Source organism: Acomys minous, assembly GCF_964271855.1.
Source record: "Acomys minous genome assembly, chromosome: 18".
NCBI lineage: Eukaryota > Metazoa > Chordata > Mammalia > Rodentia > Muridae > Acomys > Acomys minous.
The window spans coordinates 5183046-5197235 of NC_140501.1; the positions used below are offsets into that span (position 1 = coordinate 5183046).

The 14190-nt window shown below is 41.4% G+C and overlaps 1 protein-coding gene across 1 annotated transcript in view; it reads left to right on the forward strand.

The window, feature by feature from the left end:
• Positions 1-14190, forward strand: part of UGGT2 (UDP-glucose glycoprotein glucosyltransferase 2) — a 129634-nt gene that overhangs the window by 83070 nt on the left and 32374 nt on the right. The window contains exons 25-27 of the mRNA XM_084767599.1: positions 1467-1569; positions 4596-4675; positions 8112-8301. Of these exons, the coding sequence (XP_084623725.1) occupies positions 1467-1569; positions 4596-4675; positions 8112-8301 (373 nt within the window). The remainder of the gene's footprint in view (positions 1-1466; positions 1570-4595; positions 4676-8111; positions 8302-14190) is intronic.

The window sequence follows — 14190 nt, forward strand, 5'->3', positions numbered from 1 at the left end:
AGGCTAGAGGAGAAATTTTAACTTCCTCCTCTCACTTTGCTGTTACTTTGTTTGCTCTCGTTTCAGAAGGCAATTCTTAACTTGCTTGCTCAGCTAACAATGTTATTGTCATGGTGGCTGAGTCCAGGCCACCTGAAATCTTATATTTTCCTAGCTAATAAAACACCATTTCCTTAGCTAATAATGAAACACTGTTTCCTTAGCTAATAGTGTCACTGCTGAGTTCAGGGACACTCCATCTAGAATCTTACAAGGCAGGGGGTGGGGGGATGGGGGGGGGTGCTGCAGAGACTGATGCACCAACCAAGGACCGTGCATGGAGGGAACCTAGACCCTCTGCTCAGATGTGGTCAATAGGCAACACAGTCTCCATGTGAACCCCATAATATGGGGAGTAGGGGCTGCCTCTGACATGGGCTCTGCTGCCCCCTCATTGATCACGTCCCCTTGGCTGGGGAGCCTAGTCCACAAAGGAAGAGGATACAGGCAGTCCAGATGAGACTTGATAGTCTGGGATCAGATGATGGGGAGGAGGGCTCCCCTTTCTGAGAACTAGGGGAAGGGTGTGAGAGGTGAGGGAGGAGACCAGGAGGAGATGGGGGAGGAGGATACAATTGGGATGTAAAGTGAACAAATTAAAAAATATATAATAGTAAAAAGAAAATGCTTTTATGTGACTGTTATTAAAGCAGTAATTAAGTTAGCATAATCTGTAACTTAAAAGCACACATATTAATATCTCCCATTGGCCAGTTTGTTTCCATTTCCTTTAAATTAGGTCCATCTCTTAATTTATGATTTATATCACTGGAAGACTGAAGGGAAAATACAGGAGGGAAGGTGGTGAAGAGAGGAGGCTGCAATCTAAATAAATTATGATGATTTTGAGTGTATTTGTTTCTCATTTCCCTGTATTGTATATTGGTCTTATATAATACCAAACTAGTTAAAAGTGTTAATTCTCAGATCTAAGCTAATATATTCACCTAGCAAAAAACATAATGGTTTCATTTTTCACATAATGCAATCTATGAAAAACTATCAGAAATTTTACTATAGTAGTCTCATTCTTTGAAGTTTGTTTGTTTGTTTGTTTGTTTTGGATATTTCAAGACAAGGTTTCTCTGTGTAGCCTTGGCTATCCTAGACTCACTTTGTAGACCAGGCTAGCCTCAAACTTACAACGATCTGCCTGCCTCTGCCTCCTGAGTGCTGGGATTAAAGGAGTACACACCAGTATATTTTAATTGCATATTTATAAAATGTTACATATTTCTCAAGTTCTTTATAACCTTAAAATGTATCACACAGATTTAAAATCTGTATTTTATTATGTGAAATAATCAGAATTTTTTTTAAAAAGGGAAAGTAAGCAACCCATAAGAATGTATGTAGCTAAAATCACAATTATGGATGTGTTTGCATAAACGTAACCTACTGTGTTTGTCTCATTTGTGTTGCTCCAGTGTTATAAAGATAAACCCTCCAGAGAAAGACACGTTCTTTGATGTCACTGCCATTGTGGATCCTTTGACAAGAGAAGCTCAGAAGATGGCGCAGTTACTGGCTGTAAGACAGACTGCACCTTCTCATCTCAAACTTACGTACTCATGTCTGTGCTCTTCTCAGCTCTTCACACCATCTGACATTTCAGGCCACACATGTATGAAATACATGTGTGTCAGTGTGTAGTAGGGAGCTGTGCACGGGTCTTGCTGCAGTGCTTAAGAACTTGCTGGGGCTGAGCTGCTGGTCCCCACAGTGTGATGCTGTGGCACATGAAGAGCGCTGTCATGATCTCCAAGTTCTGCCTGTCAGTGTGACTGTGAGGAAACGAATTCTTAAGTGAGGTCATAAGGAAGGGACTCTAGTCATAGTATCTGTGGAGAGAGAGGAATTCTGTATCTCCCCCATTATCTCTCCATCCTTCTATCTCCTTGAGCACACAGAGAGGTCAGGCAAGCATAATAACTTGACAGAGAGTACCCACAGAAGCCAAATAAATAGACCTCTTGGTCTTGGAGTTGGACTTCTCAGCCTCCAGAACCGTGAGAAAATAGATTTCTATAGTTTGAGCCACTCAGTCTGTGGCATTTTGTCACGGCAGACTGAGCAAATCAAAGACCTGTCTTCCCACGTCAGCACTGGTCCCTTCTGGAGAAGCTGCTGTTCACATCTATGTAGGTGAAACTTGACGGGCAGTAGGTGATGCTGGCCAAGCAGGAGAGCTCAGGGCGGACGGACATAGAGATCACGTCCATGTCCAGTCTCCTTGGTTCCTTTAGCCAGGACCAAAACCACAGGTGGAAGGCACTATGCCATGTAGCAGTCGCTCAGAAGCTCCCCAGGCTGCTGCAGACTGCCTGGAATCTAAGGTCACTGTCGTAGTTCAGAGGCCATCCATGCACTACTGTCAGCAAAAGGGGGGAACAGGCCGGAAGTCGCACAAGTGACCGGCAGTAGTAATAGTGAGCGGCTGGAAACTGTCCAGCAGCCTTTCGTAAGGATGAAAACGGAGGGACATCTGGCCTGGGATTTTGACTTAAGTATGAAGTTGCCATTTATAGCCCTACTGGGCTGCATTGCCATGCCCTGCCTGAGGTAGAAGGATGGAGAGGAAGTGAGAGAAGGAGGGAAGGAGAGAGGGAGGGAGGAAAGAGGGAAGAAAGAGAGAGGGAGGAGGGAGAGAGGGAGGAGGGAGGGAGGGAGAGGGAGGGAGGGAGGAGGGAAAGAGGGAGGGGTAAAGGAGGGAGGGAAGGACTAAAGGCAACTAAGGAATGCTGAGAGCAGGAGAAATATGGAAGAGCATACCAGTTTGTTGTCAATAGCAAATGGTCAACCCTAAGAACACATACAAGGAAGATATGGACTGAGCAGGCTCTCTCTGTGTACGTACATATCTGTGTGCGTACATATCTGTGTACGTACATATCTGTGTGTGTACATATCTGTGTGTGTACATATCTGTGTGCGTACATATCTGTGTGCGTACATATCTGTGTGTGTACATATCTATGTGCGTACATATCTGTGTGTGTACATATCTGTGTGTGTACATATCTGTGTGTGTACATATCTGTGTGTGTACATATCTGTGTGTGTACATATGTGTGTGTAACAAAATGGAAAGGAAGTGAGGCATGAATTTGGAAGAGAACATGGTGTTGGGAGGGGCATATGTGGAAGGGCCTGCAGAGAGGAAATGGAAGGGGAAATGATGTAACTATAATAGCAAAAAACTGCTTAAAGAAATAAATCTTCTCAGGATTGGAAGCTCCTTCTGGAAAGAGGCCAGAGTATACACAGGAAGTCTAATGGACAATGCTAACGGTGGAGAGAGCTGACACTGGCATGTGCTCCTCAGAATTCCATGTTGTAGCTGCTCAGACAATAGATCACACTAAGGGAATTTATTGTAAATACTTCTCATGAGTGTATTCATTAGTATAGATGACACTCTTGGACGTTGATGTTGTCTCAGAGGATAAGCAGCACAGTTAACTCCGTGGTTGATTCAGCATTTTCATAGCATGTTAACCCTTCGCACATAAGCTTCTTGAAGTACAGAGCTCAGATCATCCTTGATTTTTAGTATACAACTTCTCTGATCCCATGAAGAATCATTATTCAAAAGAAAATATTATTTTATGTTTAAGATACATGTCAATATAGAAATTATAAATAATAAATGTAAAATTATAGAGATAAGAAAGGAATTACCTGTCACTCTATTCCTTTGATAATAATAGCATGCTTTATTTTTGAGTAATTTAATTTTTACTTTATAAAATAGTATATTTATAAATAATATTTTATTGAATTATCTGAAGTTTCTAGCTTCTCTTGTCACTTATTCTGTGTAGTCAGATGGCTGACTTAGCTGTATAGTATTGACCTAACTTTTGAGGGGGAAAAACAAGTGATCCCCATGACCTCACAGCAGCAAATATGAGTGACAGAAAATGACCTAAGTCACAGAGCTCTCAAACACACTCTATCTGTTGTAACTATTCTCTGTGTTATGTGTATGTTTTTGTTTCTATCTTTATCAGTATTTTTTGTTGATTAACAGCTTTGAATCATCTGTGATTTGTTGCCTGGATAGAGATGAGGGAGATCAAAATTAATTTTCTCCCACTTCTTACTGATTTAGTGACAATGAAGTGAAAAGAAAGAGTAGGCCATCTGTATGGAGCCTAGAACTCTCTATATCTCTTTTAGATTCAGCGTGGAATTCTAAAGCAATCAGAGAATCCTAGGCAGTATTGTGAGGCTACCACTTTGCCTTTGCAAATCAAGGCTCTAGTAATTATGTTGCTCCTTCACTGGTAAGGAAATTTTAGAACTCTGAAAGGAAGTTATTTTAATCAAAGCATTAGTGTCTTAGAGTTGTTTGAATGTCAGCCTCTTCTGTAACTTCCTGTGGTCGTGGGCAGGTCAGTCTCTGCACCTGACGTATGCAAAGGTGTGGAGGGTGTTTGAGGGTTAAATGTGACAGTGCATGTGAATTGCTTATGCAGTGCATGGTGCATATGTGTGCTCAGTAAGCGTTAACTATTATGTCATTTGAAAATCAATATGGGCTTTTTAAATAGGTGCTTGGAAAGATTGTGAACGTGAGGATAAAGCTGTTCATGAACTGCAGAGGCAAGCTGTCAGAACCCCCGCTAGACAGGTGAGTGGGGCTGAGGGGCTGAGTGCAGGAGGGGAGGCTCTGCTGGTGGCCAGCCCTGTGTGTCCCTCCCTAACTGCCATCACACTAAGTCATCTCCGTCATGGCAGAAGTGGTATTGTTGTTTATAGGCGTTTTTAGAAATTTGATTTAGGAGTATTTATTGAGAAGTGTTTCAAGGGGGGAATCAGTGAATTCAAAAGTTTTGGGGTTAACTATATTATCAACACTTTGAGATCTACATTTCAAGATGTTCTTTCTCACATCATCACATTTATTGTTTAGAAGTATTAGACGAACGGAGTATTAATCTGTCAGTGGCACAGATCAATGCTGTGCCTGTGGATAACACCTGACAAACACATCCTTTCTCTGTTTGCAACAGAAGCACTGCCATTGTGATCACTTCTGGCAGTGTTCGCTATCCTCTGGCACTTTGTAAGGGTCACTTGTGTGTTTCCCTTGGCCATAATTACTGAGCTCTAACCGTGCATGCACACCTGACAGAGAACTGTAATTCAGCTAATCTCTAGGTTGTTTCAAGAATGTTGTACTTTATATATTATGCACTATTATGAATAACTGTCATTTTTAACAAGGATTTTTTTAATGCTTGGAAGGCAATTAAAATGGAAAATGTGGAAAATTAAAAAGGTAATTTAGACCTTATCCATTGACCCCTTGACTGACACTGGTTTTATAGTTCATTTACTTTTTAGGCTGTTCATTTTTTCTTTCTTATTTCAAATTCATCACATACCTTTTAATGATCAAAGTCATTAAATACATTAGTTACTAATTGAAAGGTCTATCCCGTGGGTCCTGCCCTTAAGAATATCACTATAAAGCTTGGAATGCGTTTCAAAGAAGAAAAAAATAATAAGGGAGGAGAAATATCTCAGCGGTTCAGAGAGCTTGCTGCTCCACAAAGAATCTGACTCAGCTCCTAGCAGCCTTGTCTGGCAACTTCCAACTGTCCATGAACCTAGCTGCAGTGCATCTGTTCTCTGCTGGCCTCTGTGGGTATTAAACTCATGGTACATGCATGTGTGCACATGAGTGTCTGTGTGCGTGCGTGTGTGCGTGTGTGTGTGTGTGTGTGTGTGTGTGTGTACGTGCATGTGCGCGTGTGTGTGCATGTGTGTGTGTGCATGTGTGCGTGTGTGTGTGTGTGTGTGTGTGTGTGTGTGTGTTTAAAATAGTTAAAAATAAAGATTAGTAATATTAAGTCTGGGGCGGAGGAGCAGGACAGCTGTAGGAGGAGGAGACCTGTCTCCAGCTGCAGCTGCTGTTCGCACACACAGTAGATGGCACGGACTAATCCTCTGGCTTACTGTAAGCTCACTCTGTAGCACATGTCAGTCAGACAGTTTACAGGTTTGTTCTTAGTTCTTCCTTTTTAGTAAATATTGTCTGATTTTTCTCAGAGCTGAGAAGGTAGTGACTAAGAATCTCCTTGGCTACATTCTCTTGTCTTCTGTGTGTATGAGCAGAAGGAAAGCCATGTCTGCTGGGTTCTCACACACGTTTCCTCCCGATCCTAACCCCATGCTCCCTTCTCTGCCCTCCGTTCCCACGGTCTAGTTCAGATTTTTAAGCCTTGAAGTCAAGGTGTTTGCCACCAAACCTTATCAACTGACTTTGACCCCCGGGATCCACATGAAGGAAAGAGAGAAACGACCCCGCAGTGTGCTGTGATTTCCATGTGTGCACTGTTAGGGGCATGCACAGACCCTAAACATACACAGATGTCTCAGGGCCGGAGACATGGCTCCGCATTGAAAAGTACTTGGTGCCCTCGCGCAGGACAGGAGTTTGATTCCCAGCACCGACGTGGCAGCTCACAGCACTCTACAACTGCAGCTCCAGGGCGCTGACATCCTCAGGCACTGCATGCACGTGTGCACCACCATCAAGCACATCGATACCCAGAGTATAAGTAAATCTTGTTTTAAAATTGCTCCCTTGCCAGGTAGTTGTGGTATACCTTTAGTCCCAGCACTCGGGAGGCAGAGGCAGGCAGATATCTCTGAGTTCAAGGCCAGCCTAGACTACAGAGTGAATTCCAAGACAGCCAAGGATACACAGAGAAACCCTACTTGGAAAAAAATTGCTCCCTTGACTTTCTATGGCCTAGAATATTGATTTTTTTTCCGTCCTTTTTTCCCCTCTACCTTTACCAGACTAATGGCTCCTTGTACCTCTCCTTCACTGCAGCCTCACTGCATTTCTCTTCAATATTTTTTCTTTGCCACTGAAATTATTTTTACTAAATTCTAGAGAAAGTTCATTTCTAGGAAAAAAAAAACTTCCCTAACATTTGTGCTGTGTTTGGCGCCCTGCGCCCTGTGTCTGCTCCACGGCTCTTCCCCCTCGTGTCTCTTTGTGCCTTCTCTTCTGTAGTTTGAGTGTGGCTTCCTCCATGTCTCCTTCCAGAGGGTACTGTCACCGTTCTGTGTAAACTCTCCTGCAGTGTAAGGGTGGCTCTAGTGCCTTTTTTTCAGGAACAAAATATGGCCAAATTAGGTGACTAACTTCTGCAACAGAAGGTAAGCAGGCTGGTCCTCACCCTGCTCTTCCCCTCTCTGCCCCTTGCTGGGGTCTGGGGAAGTGTGCGAGAGATGCCTTAGCAGCAGGTAACCACCGAGGAGGACCGCAGTCCTCAGTCCCCCAGCACCACAACAACCAGACGAGCCTCACAGCCCTTCTCCGTGCTCCCCTTCTCATCTACTGAGCGTTGAGGGCTGCAGCAGAGCTCACACGATTTTTATTCTTAATTCAAAGACCATCTTTCTTAAGAAAAATCAAAATAGCAGTTGAATAGTGAAAATTGTAGAACTCACAATATGAGATTGAGCTTAACAGGATTGAAAAATACATTAGAGAACTGAAACAATCATTTTTATGTTCCTGATATTGGCTCACACTATTCTTCAAAATGATTAATTCCTTTATGAGTCTATTGAAGGATGGAGCTAAAATAGAAAAAAACTATACTTATGTCTAATGATCTACTAAGCAGGTGCATTTGATTCCACTTCATTTGTTTGATTTTAGTTGAACTTCTAAAATTGGTATCAGATTTTTCTCTTGAATTTTACTTATTTTCTGCCTCTCATTTCTCTTTTTGTAGTGATATGAGCTAATAAAACAGCCAAAATGTAGACTGAACAAATGTGAGGGAAGGCAAAAATGGTACAGATAGAGTGCATACACTTCACTGTATTTTAAGGAAATTCTAATTATGTTCATACAATACATAATCATATAAAATAATCTCACCTTTTGTGTCTTACAGTATATATTTGACTTTTTAGGACTATAGTTACATTTATGTTTTTATAGTTATATTTATTAAGCCATTGGCAGTTTTAAAATATTTGAGGAATAAATAATCTCATTTTAATTTAGTCACAATAGTTTTGTGTTTTATTAACAGCTTTTACCGCTTCGTTATGGAACCAGAGCTGATGTTAGGGGCCAACAACAGTCCTTCTCGTGGTCCAGTGGCAAAATTCCTGGACATCCCGGAGTCATACCTGCTCACTCTCAACATGATCACCCCAGAAGGATGGCTGGTTGAGACCGTGCACAGCAACTATGACCTCGATAATATTAACTTAAAAGATGTAAGTCATTGTGGGAAGGAAGAAGACAAACCCTTGTCTGTCATGGCTGCAGTCAGTCAGTGAGCAGTCACAGGACAAACCTTTGTCTGTCAAGGCTGCAGTCAGTCAGTGAGCAGTCACAGGACAAACCTTTGTCTGTCAAGGCTGCAGTCAGTCAGTGAGCAGTCACAGGACAAACCCTTGTCTGTCAAGGCTGCAGTCAGTCAGTGAGCAGTCATACGACAAACCCTTGTCTGTCAAGGCTGCAGTCAGTCAGTGAGCAGTCACAGGACAAACCCTTGTCTGTCATGGCTGCAGTCAATCAGTGAGCAGTCACAGGACAAACCCTTGTCTGTCATGGCTGCAGTCAGTCAGTGAGCAGTCACAGGACAAACCCTTGTCTGTCAAGGCTGCAGTCAGTCAGTGAGCAGTCACAGGACAAACCCTTGTCTGTCATGGCTGCAGTTAGTCAGTGAGCAGTCACAGGACAAACCCTTGTCTGTCAAGGCTGCAGTCAGTCAGTGAGCAGTCACAGGACAAACCCTTGTCTGTCAAGGCAGCAGTTAGTCAGTGAGCAGTTACGCATGGATATCAACATTCTCATAACCAGGTCTCAATATGGTCTTTTTCCTTGATTTTTATATTTACCTCACTTCCAAATTCAGCTTCTCCCTTTGCATGTTTGTAGCTGCCCTCACCGTTCTTATTGTGATCTGCCACACTCTTGCAGTGGAGATAAACAGTGTAGACCGTTTGGAGATGGAATATGGCAGTATAGACTGACAGAATATAGTACCTACTTTGCTTGGCGAGTTTAACTTCTAGAAGTTTCACTCAGAACACATTTTGACGTGTGCAGCTCATAGGTAGAGAAATCAGTCTGCACAGATATTAAGCCAGAAAGCCAGAAGCAACATGGTGGGCAGAGGCTACGTACCTCTGCTTCCCGTCACTTCCAGTGTTACCTCTGAAACGTAAACACTGAGAACTCTCCTCGCCTGTGCTCACCGTCCATGAGAGAGAAGGAAGAGAATGGTTTACCTTTTTATTAGCATATATTCACTCTACATGGTAAAAAATGTCATAAGGACATTTTTATTCAAAGATATCTATTGTGTAATCTAGAAATAAACACCCTCAGATATATAAACACACACACACATATATATATGTGTGTGTGTATATATATATATATATATATATATAATTTTTGTATGTGCCTACAGAAAATCTAGAAACCACAAAGAGAAAAAACAAACTTATGTCTGTGAGCCTAATTTATTTTGCCTAACATGATTTCCAGTGCCATCCATTTACCTTCAAATGGCATGATCGTATTCTTGTTCATCGCTCTCGTCTTACCATTCATCTGTGGAGGAATACATAGATTGACTCCATAGCCCGTGACCATGTAAAGTTGCATCAGGAGTAGTGCCGCCGAAATGCAGATGCTCAGATCCGCCCGTGCTCTTGTCTACTCAGGAGCTGGGTCACGTGGGCTCTCCGCTGAGTGTCTTGAGGAATCTTCCCAGTAATTTACAGAGTAGCTCCTCAGTTTACTTTCCCACAGCAGTGCCTATGTGTCCCTGCCCCAGCTTTCCCAGCAGCATTTGTAGTTTGCTTTCTAGATGAGAGCATTTTTACTGGGGTAAAATAGAACATCAGTCATAGTTTTTATTTGCATTTTCCATGGCTAGAATATTGAACATTTTTTGTTTATTGGCCATTTGTACTTCTCTATTGAGTAGTGCGTACTTCTCTCATCAGCCTGTTTACTGATGCTATTGTTTAGTTTTTGCCAATTCTTTATTTTGGACCTTAATCCCCCATAAGTTGTATAGTTAGTGAAGATCGTGTCCTTTCGGTGAATCGCTCCCTTTGTGCAGCGTTTCTCATCCCATCCAGTCCTGTGTGTCAGACCTGACCATAAGCCCTGAGTTCTGGCGTCGTCACGCGCAGTGTCTGTCCTGCTGGCCTTCTTCCCACACTCTGGGTCATCACTTTCAGGGTGTTGACCCTCACAGTACAGACCTTGATCCTTTTTAACTTTGTTTTTTTTTTTTTTGTGAAGAGAAGACCTGATTTTCTCATTACCATTTGTTGAAGAGGCTGCTGTCTTTTCTGTAGTGCATGTTTTGGTGTAGTTGTCAAAAGCAGGTGGCCAGAGCTGTGTTGGTTTCATTTTGGGTTGTCTTTGCCAGGACATCTTAAACTTCCCATCCATGAAGAAATTGTACGTGAGCCTGCGACCATGGACTATAAAATGGGATGCAAAGCCAGCATTTACTAGTAATAAATTATGTTTATTAAAATATTTCTTTGGTGTATACATAATTTTACAATTTACAAAAAATGATGCAAATTTGGATATTTAGGAAGTTGAATGAACTTGTTTTATTCTTTTAATTTTACATTCTGTGTGTTTGTTGGGGTGGTGGGGGAAACATATGCCACAGTGCATGTATAGAGGCCAGAAAACAACTTGTGAGCATCAGCTCTCTCCCTCCACAACAGTTCCTCCTTAGGCACACTTACCTGTGGACATGTGTAAATAAACCTTTTGTACGTTTTAATTATGTGTTTGCAAAACCCACCTACTTGGTTGTGTGAATTGCTAGGCATTTTTAAGGCTATTGTAATTGGGACTCTTTTCCTGATTTCTTTCCTAACAAGATTATTGGTGGTACATATGAAATTAACTGAACTTTTGTGTTGATTTTTATAGTCAACAGTTTTTCTGAAAGTATTTGTGAAATCTAAGGGCTTTCTGGGCATTCTGTAAGGTTTTTTATATATAGGATCATGTTGTCTGTAAATAAAGATCATTTGTCTTTTTCTTTTCTATTTGTATACCTTTTTCTCTTGTCTTATTGCTCTTGCTAAGACTTCAGTGAGAAGCATTGAATTAGAAGTGGAGTGGCTTCTCTCCCTGATTTTAGTAAATATGTTTCAGTTTCCCCCCAGTTGATATAATGTTGAATAGAGATTTGTTCTCTAGAGACCTCATCATGGTGAGCTATGTTCCTGCTCTTCCACGTGTCTTCGGGGTCTTCATTATGAAGCGCTCGGCTCTATCAAAGCTCTTCTCTGTATTTGTTGAGCTCAGATCATGTGACTGTGAATGGCCTTTTCCATGTGTAGCTAAATTCAACTGGTAACTGTTTTGCTACGAATCCTTGCATCATGTTCATCAGAGACTGGTGCGTGGCTTTCTTTCTTGTGGCCATCTCCAGTTTTGGTATCAGTGTAATACTGGACTCATAAAATGTGAGTGGGAACCACCATTCCCTTTTCTGTTTTATGGAATAGTTTGAGGAGCACTAGTGTCCTTCTAAGGACTGGTGGAACTCACAACCATCTGGGCTCCGAGTTTCAGCCGGGAGACTTTAAAGCTCACTCCAATCTGTACAGCTCTGTGAGGTGTCTGTGTTCATCTCCCTTCAGCAGGTCATGTGTGTCTGTAAGTCTGTCCACTTCTGGAGTTCCCAGGATAGGTCTTCAAAGTACATTCAAGTGATACTCTGGATTTCATTGGTGTCTGTGTACATGTTTGGGTTTTTTCATTTCTAATTTGTATCTTTCTCTCTGGTTTGGTTAGTTTCACTAATAGTTTGTCAATCCTGTTTATTTCTTTTTCAAGAAGGAACTATATTTTATTTATTCTTTGTATTGTTCTTTTCATTTCAAATTCATTAATTTCTAACTTGTTCTTTATTATTTCTTCCTATCTACTGATTAGGGTTGTCTTACTTTTTTGTTTTCCTAAGACTCCTAAAGCTTAACATTCCTCATTAATTTATGTGAAATTTCTTTTTTTAATATAGGCATATACTGTTATGAGCTTTCTTCCCTCATTAAACTGCTTTCGCTGTATCTTCTATATGTTCATTTTCATCCAGTTCTAAGAATTTTTAATTCCTCTCCTGGTTTTTTTTATTTGTTTGTTTTTTTGTTTTTTTGTTTTTGTTTTTTATGTCTTCCCATATTCTGAGGAGTATATGCTCCTCAGTTTCCATGGGCTTGTGCGTTTTCTATAGTTTTCATCCTGTTGGCTTCTAGTGTTATTGCATTGTTACTGATGTGTTTTAAAGACTATTTTTTGTGAGCTTCTGGAAAGAAGGCTTATGAGTGGCATTTCCTGCAGATGTCTGTAAGCTCCAATAATGTTTGTTTCCTGTTGATGCTTGCCTGTGTTTGTCTGGACAACCTGTCTGTTGGTAACAGTGTGACACTGAAGTCGTTGTTACTGTGTGGAGATCCATCTGTCTGTTTCAGGACTTACTGTTGGTTTTATTAAATTGAGTACACCAATGCTCAGTTTATATATTTTAAGAATTACAGCATTCTTGTGATATGCTGTTCCCTTAATCATCATGAATTTATCTTCTTTAAACTCTTTGGAATAATTTTTGTTTTAAGTCCATTTTTCTGTGTACGTGTGACATTTTATTTACTTGAAAATTCTTTTTCTATCCTTGCACCATAAAGCTGTGTTTATCCTTATCAGTACAACTGCATCCATTGCAAGCAACAAATTGATTGGAGCAGGGATCTTTTCTAAATGGTGTTTTACCAGGATTTTGATTGAGTTCCAAGAAAGAGTTTCACAGACCTGTAGTGTGCAGACCCCAAGAGTCCAGTCTAGTTGACTTGCAGATCTGCTGGGTGATGGCTCTGGGATTGCTCTTGTGTTGGAGGCTGTCCTCCGCACGGTGGTCTCTGCCCTTCCCTTCAGCAACACAGCTGCTATCCAGCTTTCGGCTCTTGGACCATTTCCTCCCTTTCTTTTTTTCACCCCCTCTCTTTTCCTCCTGTCTCTTATTGCCCCTTAAGTTATCTGATGTTGAGGTGTGTGTGGTGCAGACTTCCTGAGACTGTCTGGATTAATCTGTGGGATGATATGTTAACATATTGAATCTTTCAAAATATTGAAATGCAAAAGTTTTCAGGAACAAACTAACATACAAACACTTTGAAAGAGGTTGCCTGAAATTGGGAGAAATGGTCCTTATTGTCTTCCTTCAAAACTATCTGTAGCTTTGTATTTGTCATCTTCCTTATAGAAGAGGGCATAGGGTGCCCCTGCAGAGAGAACGTTAAGAGTCTGGCACGTGTTGTCTCATGTGCCTTTGGCCTAAAGACCTCGTTGTAGTGAAGTTTCTGCTGACCCTGTCATGTGGATTTGTGGGGTTTCCTCTATGATCTGGCTCTCCCCTGAAAGAAGCCTACAGCTGTGCTGTAGTCATCACCCACACCAGCCTTTACGCTAAGTACAGAGTAAGATACAAAATAATAAAATGTGGAAAGGAATGTGGAAAAGGAAAAGCCAAAGGTCTTGGGAGTCTCATGAGGAGAGTAAACAATGTGAATTGTTACTATAACCGTAAGGATCCCAACCAAAACAGTGACAAGCTGGCAGTGGTACAAGTAAAAGCTGAGAAATAAAATTCCTGCTTGATGGTAGCAAGCTTGTCTTTTGTAGACACTGAGTTTAGCAGTGCGTAGTAGCCAGTCTCACGGCCTTCCTACGGCTGGTGGGTGATAGCTGCAACTCTGCAGTCCGACAGCAAGGTCCCGGGTCATGATAAATGCAGTGAATAAGGGGAGGGTCTTTATTAGTTTTGGTGTTACCTTTCTGACTCCTTTATTCCTGTTGTGTAATATAATATTTAAAGAATCTGTAACTATCCCAGAGCTTTTTCAAATAATGTGTAGAGCCATTTACTAGAGTAGAAAGGAAATTTAGGTAAGAGCAGAAATACAAAACTGAGTCGACCATGGGCACACTTGTAATCTCAGCATTTTGAAGACGGTGGCAGAAAGATTGTTTTAAGTTCCTGACCAACCTGAGCTACATAGCAAGAAATTCAAAAGTGACTAGAGTACATGTGTATGAATGTTTCTTCCTGC